This window comes from Rhinolophus hipposideros (assembly GCF_964194185.1).
Source record: "Rhinolophus hipposideros genome assembly, chromosome: 14".
NCBI lineage: Eukaryota > Metazoa > Chordata > Mammalia > Chiroptera > Rhinolophidae > Rhinolophus > Rhinolophus hipposideros.
The window spans coordinates 20,493,326-20,509,071 of record NC_138060.1 but is presented as its reverse complement, the minus strand read 5'-3'; the positions used below and the strand labels follow the sequence as shown (position 1 = coordinate 20,509,071).

General features: G+C 57.7%; 1 protein-coding gene across 3 annotated transcripts; it reads right to left on the bottom strand.

Annotated features, from left to right (window-relative positions):
* Positions 1 to 230: 230 nt before the first annotated feature.
* Positions 231 to 14,847, bottom strand: SEMA3G (semaphorin 3G). 3 transcript variants are annotated; one of them, XM_081073040.1, is made up of 17 exons: positions 14,442 to 14,847; positions 13,189 to 13,272; positions 9,718 to 9,878; positions 9,541 to 9,603; positions 9,190 to 9,309; positions 8,816 to 8,906; positions 8,585 to 8,701; positions 8,213 to 8,358; positions 7,894 to 8,008; positions 7,729 to 7,798; positions 7,296 to 7,440; positions 6,781 to 7,012; positions 6,595 to 6,686; positions 5,911 to 5,952; positions 4,979 to 5,207; positions 4,528 to 4,667; positions 231 to 3,219 (listed from the first exon to the last, which is right to left on the bottom strand). In XM_081073040.1, the coding sequence occupies exons 3-17, from the start codon at positions 9,811 to 9,813 to the stop codon at positions 2,779 to 2,781; spliced, it is 2,139 nt and encodes a 712-aa protein (XP_080929166.1). In that variant the 5' UTR covers positions 9,814 to 9,878; positions 13,189 to 13,272; positions 14,442 to 14,847; the 3' UTR covers positions 231 to 2,778. The 3 variants fall into 3 exon arrangements, with proteins under 3 accessions (XP_080929166.1, XP_080929165.1, XP_080929164.1); XM_081073039.1 differs by lacking the exons at positions 13,189 to 13,272; positions 14,442 to 14,847 and adding an exon at positions 11,590 to 11,765; XM_081073038.1 differs by lacking the exons at positions 13,189 to 13,272; positions 14,442 to 14,847 and adding an exon at positions 11,590 to 11,728 and having other exon boundaries at positions 231 to 3,222.
* Positions 14,848 to 15,746: the final 899 nt, after the last annotated feature.

Below are 15,746 nucleotides of genomic sequence, written 5' to 3'. Positions count from 1 at the left end.
AGCCTCTCGGGGGCCTCCCCTCCTCCCCAGAAACTGCAGCCCCCACAGCACAGCACGGCCCCCAAGGCAAGAGCACAGTGGCTGTAATAAACATTGGTATGTGGTTTGGGATGAGGACGGCACAAGGCCAAGGGCTGCTGTTACAAATGTCAAGTGTTACTGTGAAAAAGAGCAGGGCTGCCTACGTGCCCAGCCGCCCTCTGCCAGCATTTTTTCTTTTTTTTCTGGCTCAAAATCCTCCTAAAGTTCCAAGAAGGTCATTCTCAGAAGCCCAAAAGGCAGGATTTTCCTAATTTAATGAGCAATTTCAGCTTCATAGACAACGCCCTCTGACTCCTTCCTTCCCTTGATGCCCATCCTCCCTTCTGGAAAATACCACCTAGGGTGGCCTTCTCCCTTATGGAATGGATGGGGAAGGCTCCACATTTCCAGCTCACACAGATGGTATCGGTCAATTCAGTACAGAACTACACAGATACAAGAATGATGTAATTATGTGGTGTGAATATTAACTTCATTCTTTCTTTGTATGTTCTGTGCGGTAGACTCTGCTATCCTCACTAGAGCTCAGGGGCGTCATGACAATAAGAATAACAATAGTAAGTAGAGGAAGTGTGCTCTGAAGACAGAGGAACCACAAGGCCCATCTCAACATATGAATACAAAAATAGAATTCACACACAGAGGCGTTTCCAGGAGTTAATAACACACAGTACCGTGGGGGTGGGGAGGGTGGGGAGTTGGTATCCATCATTTTCTAAGTGCAGGTGTTCATTGTTCAGGATTATGAGCTCCTCCCTCCATTTTCCAGAGTAGCTTCCCCAGAGAACCCTGCCTGGAGTCAGCCATGCCTGGGCCCAGCCTCCAGGGCACGGAGGGGCCTGGTCATTTCCCTGGGACAGAGGGGCAGACCTGGCTGTGGCTCTGACCCATTTCCTGGGGCTCTGCGCTCAGTCCTCACCCTCTTCCACGGCCTCTATATTCCCTTCCCTTTTCTTCTGTCGCCCACAGTCCTCCTCTCCTCTTCTTCTACCTGCTGACAGCCCAGCCATAGCTACACCAGGCCCCGGCTTCCCCAGGCATTGTCAGGTTCGCCACAGCGCTTCTGGTTCACTTACTGTGCAGTCAAAGGAAGGAAGGATCCCTGTTTCAGACCTCAGCTGGGACTTGTGGGGCAGCACTTACAGGATCCAAGGCAGGTAGTCTGGGTTTGAGTTCAGTGGGGCAGGAAGTCCTGTTTTGCTTTTCGTCTATTTTTACTTCCTTTCTTCATCTTGGTTTCTAATGGAGGGAACCTCAAACCTGGTGCTCTTGTCTCCTTCCTGCCAATTTTGTGTGTCACTAGCTCGTTCATATACAAACTGGGAATAACTTTTCATTTAGTCCTCCTCCCACCCTGTAGGCTCCCCAGCCCAAGAAAGACATTACTGCTGATGGCAAAACACCTCCCTACACACCCAGACAGAATGTGTTCTGGCCACCTAAGCCTCAGCCCCAAGAACCAGCAGGACCTCCAGTTCTTAGCAGCTTTTTTCCCCTATATTTTTCCCCTTAAAAGAAACAAAAGTTTCATAAATGAATCATCCATCATCCATGACCAACGCTTATTTAGTAGAAACCAAAGGATCCAGGGTGGGAAACATCTGGCCTTCCCTGTGCCTGCTGAACTAATTGATACCATCTTGAGTCCGTGAGCGCGCCTGCTCCTGGGTCCCATAGCCGAGGGTCTCCTACCCTCTCTCCATCTCAAAAGCCTCTCAATCCTCTGTGTCCCCAGGCGCAGCCCTACCCCTGGTCCTGCCCACCAGCTGCAGCTTGCTCTAGAGCTGCCACATTCCCACCTTCCCAGGCTGTGGGAGTGCTTGCATTGCTCTGAAAAAGATGGCCCACTGTTCCCCAGTTCCCCTATCCCCATCTCTAGTCAACAGAGGTGGGGATGACATTCTCCTAGAATCCACCCTCACCCAGCTCATCAGCATGGAGACCCTGCTGGTGGAGAGGAGGAATCCCATAGGAGGGTGGCATCCCAGGAAATCTGGCCTGCAGCTCAGAGGCCTGGGGAAGGGAAGTGCAGCTACGAAGCCCCCTAGGTTTATGAAGTAGGACCTGAGGCCCAGCCCACGCCCAGGTTGCAGGGCGCTCTAGCAGTCTACATTTCTGTGATTATGAGATAGAGAAGAGGCAGTGGGCAGTGGAAGGGTGACCACCAAGATATCAGGGCACAAAGTGGGAGGGTGGGTCTTGCTGTCCCACTTTCTCAGCACCTCTACCTTTGCTCCCCAACTCAGTATAGGTCTTCTTAACGGGTACTAACTTAGAGGCAATGCTCACCCTCCTCTGGCTGCCTGAGGGCCCCCTGCCCAGACACCTCCTCACAGGCACCCACACACTCACACTAAGCTCACTCAGAAAGGCCATTGTTCTGCAGCTGGGAAAGAACCACCCAGCCCTCTCCCCTCTGGGCACAACCGGAAATGTGCTCTGGGGGCCACCTCTGAAAACAAATAGCAGGCCCATTGGGGTTGCCAGTGGCCAGAGGGTGCTGGCGCCAACTGGAACTGAGAGCAGAGTGGGGCAGAGGATGGACACATCCCTCCATCAGGCCCCCAGCCTTTCCTGTGGGGACCTTGTAGAGGTTTGGGGGGGCAGAGACTCCCATCTGAGAGGTGATCAGGCCTGCTGGCCCCCTATGGCCTGGCTGGGTGGGTGGGAGACACCGGTGGGGGCTGATGCTGGGCCCCCCTGGCCCATCCCAACCATACCCTCCTTCACCCTCTTCTATGTGGCTTCCACCTCCCGGGGTGTCCTGTTACGCTCGACCTGCATCCGGCTCTTCACCTTCTTGCCCAGCTCCAGCCCTGCCCAGCTCTTGCCCTTGGCCTGTTTGCTCCGGCCCCGGGACGAGCACCACACACGCTCACAGTACTCATCTACCCGGGGCAGGTTGGCGAAGCCGATGAGCTGCAGAATGTCCTTGTACCAGGCCTTGGGTGGGGTGGAGGCCGGGCCTCCCTGGGCAGCGGGCACCTCTGGCCTCGGCCCCGTGGGGTACAGACTGTTGAGCTGTGTGGCCACAATCACCTCCAGAGCCAGGCGGACCACTGTCTGCGAGAAGCCGTGCTCCAGCGTAGCGCAGGTGTAGGTGCCGGCATCTAGGCGGCTCAGCCTGCGGAACAGCAGCCCCTGCTCTGTTTGCAGGACCCGCTCGTCTGTCTTCACCTGCTGGACCCAAGGGAGGAGGTGAGGGGGCCGTGGAGCAGGGCACACACCATCAACTTCTCTGCACCCTGCTTTTCCAGATTTGCCACCACAGGGCCCAGTACTCGGGCTCTTCCCCTCACCCATTCTCTCCTTCCCAGGACAGGACCAGCAGCTCGGCAGGCTCAGCCTCACCTGATTGCAGGCTGGGCCTCACCTTCCCATAACCCAGGACATGGCCTGCAAAGGGGGCCTTTCAAAGATTTGGTTGACGGGTTTCTCCCTACTCGGAGCTTTGGGGCACCTATCGTGGCTTTGGAGGAGGGGCTGGCACACATTCCCAGTGAACAGAGAGGGTATTTATGGGTTTTAACTCAGTGGGCAGCTGTAACCTCAGCCCCAGAACTCCCCTCCATTCTATTATATGTGGTCTGTATTCTTCACTACCACAGTGCAGGGCTCACAGCCGCAGCCAGAGGCGGGCCAAGTGCCCCTCACGGTGTGGGAGGGCAGTGCTGTTCTGACCCAGCTAGTCTCTGGCTCGGCTGCTGTCTGGGCTTTAGTCTGTGTCTGTACTTTTAAGGCTGGCCTTCTTGGGCTAGTGCTATGTAACTTCCTCCCATTGCTCCCCTGGCCCCTGGGGGAGTCTCCTCAGTGCCCAGCCCAACAGGGGCCCAAGGCTGGCCTCCCCCAGTCCCCAAGCTGGAAAGAGAGCCCCTCCTGTAATCAACCCACTCCCTCCCCTTCCCCGCCTGTGGGAGCACTTGAGAATGGTTCTTCACCCTACCCACCCACGCCTATCCTCAGGCCCCAGACTGAAGCCATCCCTGGGGTTGACAGACCTTCCCAGATGGGGGAGAAGAGGGTCTGGGTAAGCAATTGGACTCCAGGGAGGAAGTGGGGGGGTCAGGAACGGGGGCAGTGAAGGCCAGGAGCACAGGCCTGGGGCACAGGAGGACCAAGAACCTCTGGGGAAAAATCCCTTCAAAATGAGCCATATGTGTAAGCATGGGGGACTTCCTGACCACCCAGACCCCCTTGCCTCTCTTCCATCTCTGCTACCCACCTGTGAGGGCTCAGCTCAGTGCCTTGGGAGTTGGTGGGCTCCCTGTCACTGGACAAGTTCCAGGCATATCTGGCCTGGGCGTTCCCAGATAACAGGGGCAGGGGCATCTCCTTCCAGGTACCCCAGGGGCCTAATACACACTTTTCTTTAGTCGATCTTGTCAGGTTCCCCTCAGAGCTCCTTCCTAGGGCTCAGGACTTGGGGGTTCAAGGAGGGAATGTGACCTTAGGACACAAGCAAACTGAAGGAAGGTCCTCACTCACCTGGTCAGGCCCCTGGTCCCCCGGCTTCTGCAAGAACCATCGCACAGCTGCCTGAGGAGACTTGGGCAGGCACTCCAGGAAGGTGCTGTTGTGCTCCGTGCCGTAGACGGTGGTGGTCGCCAGGAGTCCTGCAGCCTCCTCTGGAGGGAGGTGGAGGTGGGCTCAGCTCAGGAACTATGGGCCCCTGGGGCTAGCTGACTCCCACAGCCCAGGAACCCCCACCAGTCTGATAGGGACCTAGGTGTCTGTTAATACCCAAGCCAGTCACTCTGTCCAAAGGTCCTATACCCATTCCCTGGAGGAGATGTGCAGATAGGGAAACTGAGGACTGTTTGCTACCACATGACCAGTCTGAGGCCCTGCTTCACAAGGGTTGAGCCCAGGCCACAGGGGTGAGTGAGCAGACCCTTGTGAGAGCCCAGCTGGCACTCCCATGCCTGTTGCCACTTACCATCCTGGCTCTGGCCCAGACACTGCAGGGCAGGGTTTCCATGCCGGATATCCTGCCGGCGGAAGCGGCGCTTGCTGGTGCCCGGCCGGTAGAGGGTGCAGGACGCACCATCCCAGGCACAGTACGGGTCCCGGGCCAGACAGCACTCTGCACATGCACTGCCATACGTCGCACACTGATGCAACTGCAGGCGAGCCACACCCAGCTTCGAGCCCACGTACAGCATTTGCTGGGGAGGGGAACAAGGAGAGCCTGCTGACCCGGGGCTTCCCCGAAGTCGGTGGGCTTGCAGCCCCTGAGCTTTCCTGAGATCCCTGCCATTTGCAAGCTAGCTTCCAGAACCTCTTGAGTGCATTCACAGAAACAAAATGTTTATCACTCACACATTATACACGTGTGCTAAGACATGTAGGGGAAGGGGCAGATGCAGGCTCTTTTCTCTAAGGGGCTACTCCAGGCTCTCCCTGCTGCTGACCTTTGCCCTCCAACTCAATGGCCTTTATCCTGACTTGCCTTAGAGGTGCACTGTTTTAAGCAATCCCAGTACCAGAGATAAACTTGGGCACATAAACTTGGGGAGATGGTATCTGCCATTTGCGAAAGGGCACAGGACTCTAAGAAGTGGCTCCCCTGTTTGATTTCAAATCTGCATTTTGATTTCAAGCACATGTTTTGCCTCCCCCAAGACACCAACCTTTGTGCCTCTCCCCTTACCTGAGCATAGCCTCACTCACTCAGGGCTTCCCACTGCCCACTGGTTTAATGAATGGGAATCTCAGCTCCCAGCTGGACTCTCAACCCTCTTAGCAGGGCCTAATCAGGCAACCGAGGCCTGCTGCAGGGGCTTCCAGCATACAGCAGCAGGGCTTAAGGAAGCTTTGGGCCAGGGAAGGGGAAGAAGGAGCAGTGGGGAGGGGCACAGCTGCTCTTACCCTTTTGACAGAGATCTCCATCTCAGTGATGGCTGTGGGCACCTGGGGAAGGAGCAGGGTCTCAGTGGGGGGTGGGGGGGTGGAGAGAGCCCTCCCCTGCATTCCTGCTTTCAGCCTCCTCCAGCCCCTGCCTTGGTCAGTGCATGCCCTGGCAGCTAAGGCCAGTCTTTCCCAGAGGTCCGGTTACAAGAAAGGTCGCTTTGCCCTGGCTGGTCTCCAAGCAGGAGGCTTGGCTAAAAGAATAAATCCCCAATGTCTCCTCCCACAGCCCTGTTCCCCAGCAATGAAGCAGCTGTCCCAAATCACCATCCCACGTCTGAAGGCACAGCAATCCCCCAGATACACCCGTCTGATTCTACAGAGGGGCCAACAGAACGCCTTGGGCACTTAGTTTCTCAGTCACCCCTGACTTGAGCCAGTCAGGGCTTTGTCAAGGTGTGCTCACCTTGGCCATCCCTCCCTGGGCCCCCCACCTTTCAGCTTACAGACTGCATCCCCAGGCCCCTCATCCATTCAGAAGCATCAGCAGGGCCTCTGCAGTGGGGAATGTCATCACTTTCATTCCTCACTGGCTGCAAGTTCAGTCACGATGGGCCCATCTCCTGTGCTTTGCCCCTGCTTCCCAGTATCCAGGCCTGGACCCAGTGACTGGGCTTGAGGGGAGCCGCCCCGTCCCCCCCTCACCTTAAACACCTGGAGCTCCTCTAGAACCACCTCCTCAGGCTCCGCCGAGCCCCCAGACGGCAGGGCCATGACCTTGAGCACCGAACCTGAGTCTGGGGCAGAGATGACAGGGTGAGCAGGAGAGAAAGAGGCAGCCAGGGCCCCTGCACAGCTCCCCGGCGCGGCCGCTGCCCTCAGTCCACTCACCAGTCCCCAGGAAGAGGACATCGTAGGTCCCATCCTCTGCCTCCACGCGGTCCACCACGATCTGTCGCAGCTGCTGGGCCAGGTGGGTCTTGACGAGGACAGGGCGGCCCTGCCGAGGTCGTATCGACCGGAACATGAGTGGGTGGGCTCGGGCAAACTGTAGTACCTCATCTGGGTAGTCCTTGGTGCTGCCAAAAGGCCGTCCAGGCTGCGCGGTCATCTTGCTAGGGCACTGTAGCAGCAGCAAAGGGAGCACCTGGAGCCTCCTGGGGTCACACATTCCCCATCCCAGCCTGCTCCCATGCCCCTCTGCCTGGGCACACCAACCTCCGAAGGACCACGCTTGGGGTACGAGAGGCTCCTTAATGGGGTCAGATGCCCCATCTCACCCCTCCCGCCCCTCTGGAGCCCCAGGCCAGAGCTGCTGTGGGGCTGCGTGCAGACGCAATGCTGTCCCAGGGTAGAGCCTCCTGGCATCTGCTCAGCCCTCTTCCCTGGCTTGGCCACGTACTCACCACTCCAGGGCGGGGGAAGGGCACTTTGCCCCCATAGGGTCCCCACTGGTGCTGGGGACCATCTTGGTGGGCAAAGGGTCCCCTGAAGACTTCCCAGATGTCCGCCATGTGATACAAGCAGACTGCAAAGCCCTGGAACACAGCGCTGCCGAGGGCAGAGAGGGCCAGTCAGGCCAGCGTGGCCGTCATGGGCAGGAAGGGGGTAGCCTGGCTCTACGGGCAGGGCAGAGGGCAGCGGTGCCTGGAGTCAGGAGAAACCGAAAAACAAGGACACCCAGGCAAAGGTAAAGAGAGAGAGACAGAAAATACAGCCAGAGTCACCGAGTCAGGGACAGAGACGGTCCCACGGCTATGCCAGAATATGAAGGCAGAGGCTCAACAGAGGATGCAGGATACAGAGATGGGCGTGGGTAAGGGGAGCCAGTGTACCCACCTGACCATGCTGAAAAGCGCGTACACTTCCAGGCTCTTGCCTGTTTTGGGCCACAGCAGGAACACATCCTCTGGGAGACAGAAAGCCACTGCCAATGTCCCCTATTCACTGGCTCTGCACCCTCCCCACTCCTGTACCCAGGCCTGCCCCTGGCCACGCCCTTACCTAGCTGGTCAAAGTGGGTCTCAGCTCCACCGGGGCCGGGCACAGAGCAGACCAGCCTGGCCTTGAGAAAGGTGCTCCATTTGTTCACCAGCACTCGCTGGCCACCAGCGTCATTCTGTGAGGCAGGAGGCCTGAGTCAGCCCTGGGCCCTGGAGGACAGGCCCCTGCTCCTGCTCCTCCCCCCTCATCCTTTGGGGGAGAGGCACAGACACGGACTTCACACCCTCACCTCAGTTTCTCTACTGCTGAGGGTGGGGGCAGGTTGGGGAAGAGGGGTGTGGCAAGGACCTGAACCTCACAGCCCCTGCACAGCTCTCACCACGCAGACACGGCCCACGCGGCTGACGGTGACATAGCCTGGGCCACCATCAGGCGAGGGGACAGTCTCCGAGAAGAAAAAGTACACCTTGTCATCATTCTGGTCAGAGTTGTCAGCGATTCGGGCGGCCATCACAAATCTGGGGTCTGCAGATGTGTGACAGGGGAAGCTAGTGGGGGGGCTTCACAGGGGAGCATGGGTGGAACTCAATGCGGAGCAGAAGAGGTACAGGGACCCCAGGCTGGAGTCCCAGGGGGTAGAGTGGGGATGGGCTGCCCCTCCAGTCTCCACTCCAACGTCAGCTCTCCCATCTCCTACCAATGCTGGGGCAGACCCCAGCCAGCCTAGCCTTGAGGAAACCCCTGGGCTCACCGTGTAGGAGGTTCTGGTCAGAGTCAGAACGCAAGGCTGGCCAGGGACCCCCACTCCGGAAGATCATGGCCTCACGCCCCAGGAAGTCGGCTGTGAGGCCTGTGTACAGCTCCCCACCTGGGGTAGGGTGGGGACAGAGTCAGGAGAAGAGGGCCCACTTACCATCCTTTCCCAAAGACCTTGGCAGGCTCCCATCCTCCCGGTAGCCACCCAGGCCTGGGCATCACCCACCTACAAAGGTGCTGGCGAAGGGACGGCTGGGCTCATGTGGGCATCGCCCCCGCCCACTTTCCACACTGCCCGGCTCCAGGCGGAGCACATGCTGGGGGGAAAGGGAGGGGGGGAAGGAGGGGAGTCACCTGGGAAAGCAGCACTAGCCTCTCCCCACCCAGGCAATGGCCATCACATGCAGCTCAAGAGTGGGTGGGGGAGTGGACGATGCCCTCAGTTCAGGGCCTTGCCAATGGGGTCAGCTCCCTGGCACAAAGGCGCCTTTCAAGGCCCCTGAAACCTCTGCCCTCACCCAGGCTCAATTGGGAGCATTCAGGCAGCCTGGAGGAATGTCACTGCTTCCCAGTCCTTTGTGGGGCCCGCCCTAGGCTTACCTCCCCACGATGCCCAACCGCCACTAGGGCACAGGTGGGCTGGAAGGCTCCAGTGCCACAAGCCAGCAGGTGGGTCCGGTTGTACGGTTGCAGCACCCGCACGAAATTGGCACACTCCGTCTAGGGGGCAGAGGGGCAGGAGATGAGGGGCTGCTCACCATTTCTTTGGGCCCCAAGGCTCAGCCCTGCCTGGCTGATCAGCTCTGGGGTCTAGGCTGACATTCTTCATGGACTGCAAGAGTCCTCGGGATCTGTTTCAAATGCCCCCAGCACCAGCACCCTGGGGAGTGGCCACAGGCTATTCTGGGATGTTGGTCAGGGTTGGGGGCAGTCACTACAAACAGCACTCACCAAAGGATCTCTTCCCTTTCGAACGCACTCCTCCCTCTGTCCTGGCTGCGGTGGCCACAGGACCTGAAACACAACCCGGCTGACGCCTGACCTCGCAGCCTCAGTATCTTCATCCAGCCCCCCATCTGGAGTTGCCCAGCTCTCAAACAGACCCTCTCCCCAGGCAAGTCAGCTCACCTCCCGGGGATCTGGCCATGCCTGGTCCAGCCGCAGAGAGTAGATGGCATCTCGACCCCCCAGAAAGAGGCGGTCCCGGTACTCATCCAAGTACATAGCTCGAAGGTCCAGGGAACCCCGGGGACCGAGAAAGATGGCAGAGCGGTTGGCAGACAAGAGGTCTACAAGGGAGCAAGGGAGGGGCTCAGGGCCCGCTGCTCAGCCAAGGCTTGGAGGTGGAGGGTCCCAGCTGTGCATTTACCCCACACACACTCACATCTGGAAAATGTTTCCATCCACAGGGCTGCTGGAGGGCTTCTGGGAAATGGCTCCTTGGGGTGGGTGGGACAGGGGCTCTGAGCCCCCACCCAGAGGCCGCCTCCTATCCCTCCATTCCTTAGCCCCTTGATCTTTTAGTTAACCTCTCCTTTCCATTGACCCATCTATGTTCTACTCAGCCCCCAGGGAAGATGGCCCTACTGTCAGAACTTATGGCAGCAAGCTGGGCAAAGTGCAGAGAGAGCCTGGAGGAAGGGTGAGTGAGCCTGAGCCGTGTGCAGGTGGACAAGCAGGGGAGAGCATTCCCAGCAGAGGGAACACCTGGCAAAGGCCTGGCATGGGAGAGGCCAGGTTTGGCCAGGCGGAGCTCCTGGCTCTAGTCCAGGGATGTGGTTAAAGAGGATTTTCTTCTCCATAGACCTGCCCACCTAGGCCCTAGGGAAGGGGGATGGCTACCTGGGATGCTCGTCCTAGGAGTCAAGGATGGAAAAGGTCCTTGGGATTGGGCTAGGGAGGTGGAGGGAATGGGTGGGCAAGGGGCAGAGAGCAGGATGTGGTAAGAAGGGGTGTTGGCCACCTTGGGAAGGCCGAATATCCTATGCCTGCCCAAGGGGTCATCCTTGGCCCAGCACCCACTCCATCCCCAAATTCATTGACAGCCTCTTCCAGGAAGCCCTCCACGGCTGACAGTACTTTGGAGGGATTTGCCCTATATGGGCTTTTTCTTATAGCCTGACTTCCCCCCAAAACAAAAGCTCCAAGGGCAGAACACATTCTCCCCCAAGACCCCATTTTCAGACTCTCCAGATTGGATCCATGTCTCCCTGCTCAGACTCTCCCGAGTAAGCCTGGGTCTCCCCTCTTGGACTGGGGTTCCCAGGGAAAGGTGATCACCTCTCTGGCTTCTCCAAGAAGAATCTGTGGAGAGCTTGTGTCTCAGGGACCTTTTCCCATGTACCATCTCTGCAGATTCAGAGGAGGCCTGTGCCAGCTGTGGCATAACCCATCAAGTTAGATATGCAGAGGAACCTCCTCGGCTGCTTTGAAGAAGGAGGAGGAAAGGCCAGCATTGGGAAGTGGGCTGCAAGAGGCAGGTGGGAGGGCAAGCCTGCGGGGACAGGTGAGGGGCGCCATTGCCAGGCGGGAGGAGAAGGGCAGGATCCTGCTCCCCCAGCTGTCTGCCCTGGGTAAGGAGCCCCGGCTGAGTGCAGAACCTCCAGACATGCCCTGTCTGCCCATCCCCATTGCTCTCTGCTCATCTGTACCGAGGTCTCTCAGGGTCTTCCTCTGTCTCTCTCCTTTTCTCAGCCGCCCCTCAGGTTTTCCTCCTGCGTGTCTCTGTCTCTCCTACCTCCACCCTGGCCATGCCTCCCAGGCAGGACCTGTCCCTCTCCCCCCGCCTCTTTCCCAGCGGCCTGCCGCTGGTGGCAGTCAGAGCACTATCCCAGGGAATGACTGTGAAGTCTTTCCCATGGGCTATGCAGGGAGTGAGAGCATCCCTCCAGCTGGCAGAACAGATTGCCCAGGGCTGGCTGGGGCCCCACTGCTGGGTGTGCTGTAGGGTCTGGGGCTCCCACGGACACGCACACACGAACAGGGCACACCCACCCGTACCTCGGTAGGAGAGCCGCAGGCGGGGCACGCTGGGGCCAGGACTGGGGCTGCCCCCGCAAAGCAGGAGGCCCCCCAGGAGGCAGCAGATGGACCAGGCCGAGGGGACCATGCTGGGGGATCAAGGGCACGAGGCTGCCCGAGAAGCCAACCTCTAGTCCTGCTGCTGGTTGTAGTTTGTTCTGTTGCCGCCAGGCCTGCCACTTATAAGGCAGTGGCTCCACCCCGTCCAGGGCCAGGAAGGCGGAGGAGGAGGAGGGAGGGGCAAGGGCCCTTGCCATCCACCTGCAGCTGCTCCCTCTTTCCCGACTGGCCTGGATGATGCCTCTGTGTCAGATTGGCTGGTTTCACAGTTCACCGTTGGGAAGACTCATTCCCAACTGGGTGTGGGCAGTTGACACAAAAATGTCCACAAACCCAAGTCCCCAGGCTCTAGCAAAATGTCAAGGGGGGAGATACCCTGGAAGGGAGGTCGGAAGTCAGAGATCAGAGGTTGATGGGCTGGATGCGGGTCTGGCTGGGCTCTCCTTTGCTCCCTGACCCTGTAGCGCCCATGACAGAGACCCCCACAAACCGACTCTAGGTCTAGGTCCCTGATACCAGGAGGGTTCAGCCCCCTGAAGCCTTGGCCTGGCTCCTTAGCTCCCCTGGCAGGGCCCACGTTACCTGGAGCAGGGTCATTCCAGCCCAAGGGGCTCTATGTTTTGGGTGCAGGCTTGAGGTCTGCCATACTTTACAGAACCGGGATTGGCAAGAAATGAATGTCTGGCCTCCAGGCCCCATCCCAGGTGACTGGGCAGGGGACCCTCCCATTATCCTGCGTCTCTCAGCCATCAAGTCTTTCCAGAGACCCAGGGCCAAGAGTGTCACTCAGTGAGTGGTGGGTTCTTCCCAGAGTCTACCTCTGCTCTGTAGGCCCTATTTCTATGATACCTCCAAAGTGGGGGCACTCACACCCCCACTCACTCTGCCTTGAGGTTGGATACGGGGGGCAAGAAAGCCACAGAAGAGAGACAAGGAGAAGAGACTGAGGGGCTGAACTGAGTCAAGTGAGGGGACTTCCCATGCCCCATCCCACAGCAGCCCCTGTCCCTACCCCACCCCACAGCTGCCACTCCACCCCACCCCAGATCCTTATACGTAGAATCTGAGGCCCTAGGAGCTGAGAAGATTTCAACTTTGAGCCAGAATTGGAGCGCCCAGGATTACAGAAACTCCTGAAAGTTAGGCCTCCCTGATGGGCCAGACTGAGCCCTCAAATGGTGGTCAGGAAACTTGGGGGCATCAGAGAGGGAAAGACCAAGCCCAGGCCACACAACAGGCTAAGAACAGAACCTATCAACCCTGCCCTTTCTGGGACTGTCTTTTGCTTCTGGGGTTGCTGGGGGGAACCCACCTCCCCTCGCCATCTCAGCCCTGGAAGAGAAACAGGTCAGCACCTTGAGTCTGTATGAGAAGGACCCAGGGACCTTGAACCCTGTCTCCCTGTCCCCACCTCCCCCTGACATGTATATATACATACACATATCTCCTCAGGGGGGAAAGGGGTAGCTGACCTGGGATTGGGTAAGGGGCTGCTCAGGGAGGCCAATGACTACCCACCTCTGACTCCACTGGAGAACTTTGGCCAAGACCCTTCCCTCTCTGCGTCTCTGTCTCCTCCTTTCAGGGCCAGGAACCATTTACCTTGGGTGTAACAGCAGTATAAACTGGTGAGGAGTGCTTGAGCAGGAGCTGCCATGATGGTGATTATATCCTGGTCCCTTGGAGGGGTAGAGCCCCTCAGCCTTTGTCTCCATGGAGAGATGTTTCAGGAGGTACCCTGGGCTGGGGGCCAATATCCGCCTGGAGATTGAGCCAGACAGCATGTGGCCACCAGCTGTGGGCAGCAGGCCAAACAACTTTTCAGCCTGCCAGCTCGCCCTGGGGGTCTCAGCTCAGCCAGGCCCCCAGCTGAGGCTGCAGGGGAGGCCTGGATCTACTGGGGCAGAATGTGGGGGACAGTCCACTTCACACTGTAGGAAAACAGTCTGGGGTAGGGGCTGGGAGCCCAAACTCTAAGGTTAACTAGTTGTGTGGCCTCAGGCAGGTCCTCTCCTTCTCTGAGTCTCAGTTTCCCCATCTGGGAAGAAGGTGAGGATCTTCTGTAAAGACACGTTTGCAAACTGCAGATGGAAAATAGACCCAAAGGTGCTCCTGATTTCTCAGGTCAATTGGCCAAGACACGTGCCTCTTGGGCCATCTAATGGACAAAGTGGGAAATGCAGGAGATCCCAAAGCTGTCCACTATGTCAGGCCCTGTTGGGGCAGCAGGGCCACCCAGGAGAAACTGCAGCCTCTTGGGGCAGCAAGCAATGAACAGGCAACCATAATATGAAGAGGCAGGGGCAGTGAGAGACGGTCCAGTGATTGCTCCTGGTGGAGGAAATCAAGGGAGGCTTCATGGAGGAAGCGCTATCCAGGCAAAGGATGACAGCCCAAACGGAATGAAGAGGACGGACCGCAACCAAACAGTCAGAACTACGTGATGTACGTAGAGGAGTGCAGTGCTGTGTGCTGGTGGGAGCTGGAGGCCCTTGGCTGCATATCCATGTGTGATGTGTGTGTTCATGCGTCAGGTGCCACCAGGTGGGTATGTGGAGGGTCACAGCCTGGCCTCTCCCAACTAGAATCCCAGGGTGGGCACGCTTAGAAGGAAGTCCCTCTCCCACCAGCCTCATTCTGGAACAGAGAGATTGAGACAATGCCACAGGGCTCTCTCCCTCTGAAGCTCTTCTTCAAGGCACTAGCCAGCCACCCCACCCCTCTATAGAGCTGGCCCAGCCATCCTCCTGTTTCATTCACAGAGGGCTTACCTCTTGGGGTTTCTCTCTTCTCCTCTCCCAAGCCCAGCAGGATCCCACATGCGTCTGGTGCCCCTGGCCTCTCAGGTCCTGGTCCTTGCCTTCCTCCAGCTCATCCTCCGTCTCCACCAGTAAGGATATGACCTGCTGTATCAGCATTCAGCACACCCCTTCCTCTGGACACATGACCTGCACTCGGTGTCCCCACTGCCACAATTCTTCCCTCGTTGCCTTGGGCCCCCTTTCTGTTCGCCCCAGCTTGCATGCAGGCTCAGTGCTATAACCACACCCTTAAAACACTGCCCAGAGGCCTGTAGCCACTTACCTTCTGCAGCTCTGCCCTGCGTCTTACATCACTCCTTTTCCAGGTTCACTGTACTGTTCCCATCAGCAGTCAGGCCATTCCCTGATTCCCCTCCTGAAATGAGCTCACATCCCCCCTTGGCTTCAGTCCATTTCTCTCTGTTCCCTGAGCATTCGTAAAACTTCCCCAGTGTTGTCCACACTCTCCATTTCCCCTTTATCTCACTTACTCCTTTGGCCCTGTCCAGCCAGGCTCCCATCCTACTGCTACGATGAAACCTCGTGTCCAGGTGGCCAAGGCCTCGAGGACTCCACGTTCCTTATTCCCAGAACCATCAGCTGTCTTCCATGCCTCCTTTCTTCCCTCCTGGCTCTTAGGGCCCCTCACTCACCCAGGGTCTCTCCCACCTCATCGATCATGTCTCTCCCCCAGACTGCCTATGGGGGCTGCCCAGTGTCCAGTCCTGGGCCACCTCTCCCTACACACTCTCTCTCCGGTGCCTCATCCAGGATCAGGCCCGGGGAAGCACTTATTCTGATGACACCTGAGTTGATAGCTCTCCTTCTCCCCTCTCACTTACATCTAGCCGTGCTTTGACATCCCCACCATCCTATCCAGAGGCATCTCGACTTTGACGTGGACCAAGGACTCTCCATCTCTCATATGATCACCCTGCCAGAAATGCATAACCCAAATCTAATCTGGAGGAAACCCCAGACAAACCCAAATTGCATAAGATTCTCTACAAAATAATTGGCTTGTACTTTTCAAAAGTGTCAGGGTCACGAAAGATGAGGAAAGACAGAAACTGACAAAGACTGGAGGAGAGTAAAAGGATAGGATGACAAGATGCAGTGTGTTATCCTGGGTTGGATTCTGGTCCAGGAAGAGTACACTCGTAGGGTAACTGACAAATCTGAGTGAGGTCAGCAGATGGTTAGTAGTGGCCTGGGCTTAATCATTGTCCTACGGCTATTTAAGACATTAATATTTGGGGAATCTGGGTAAAGTGT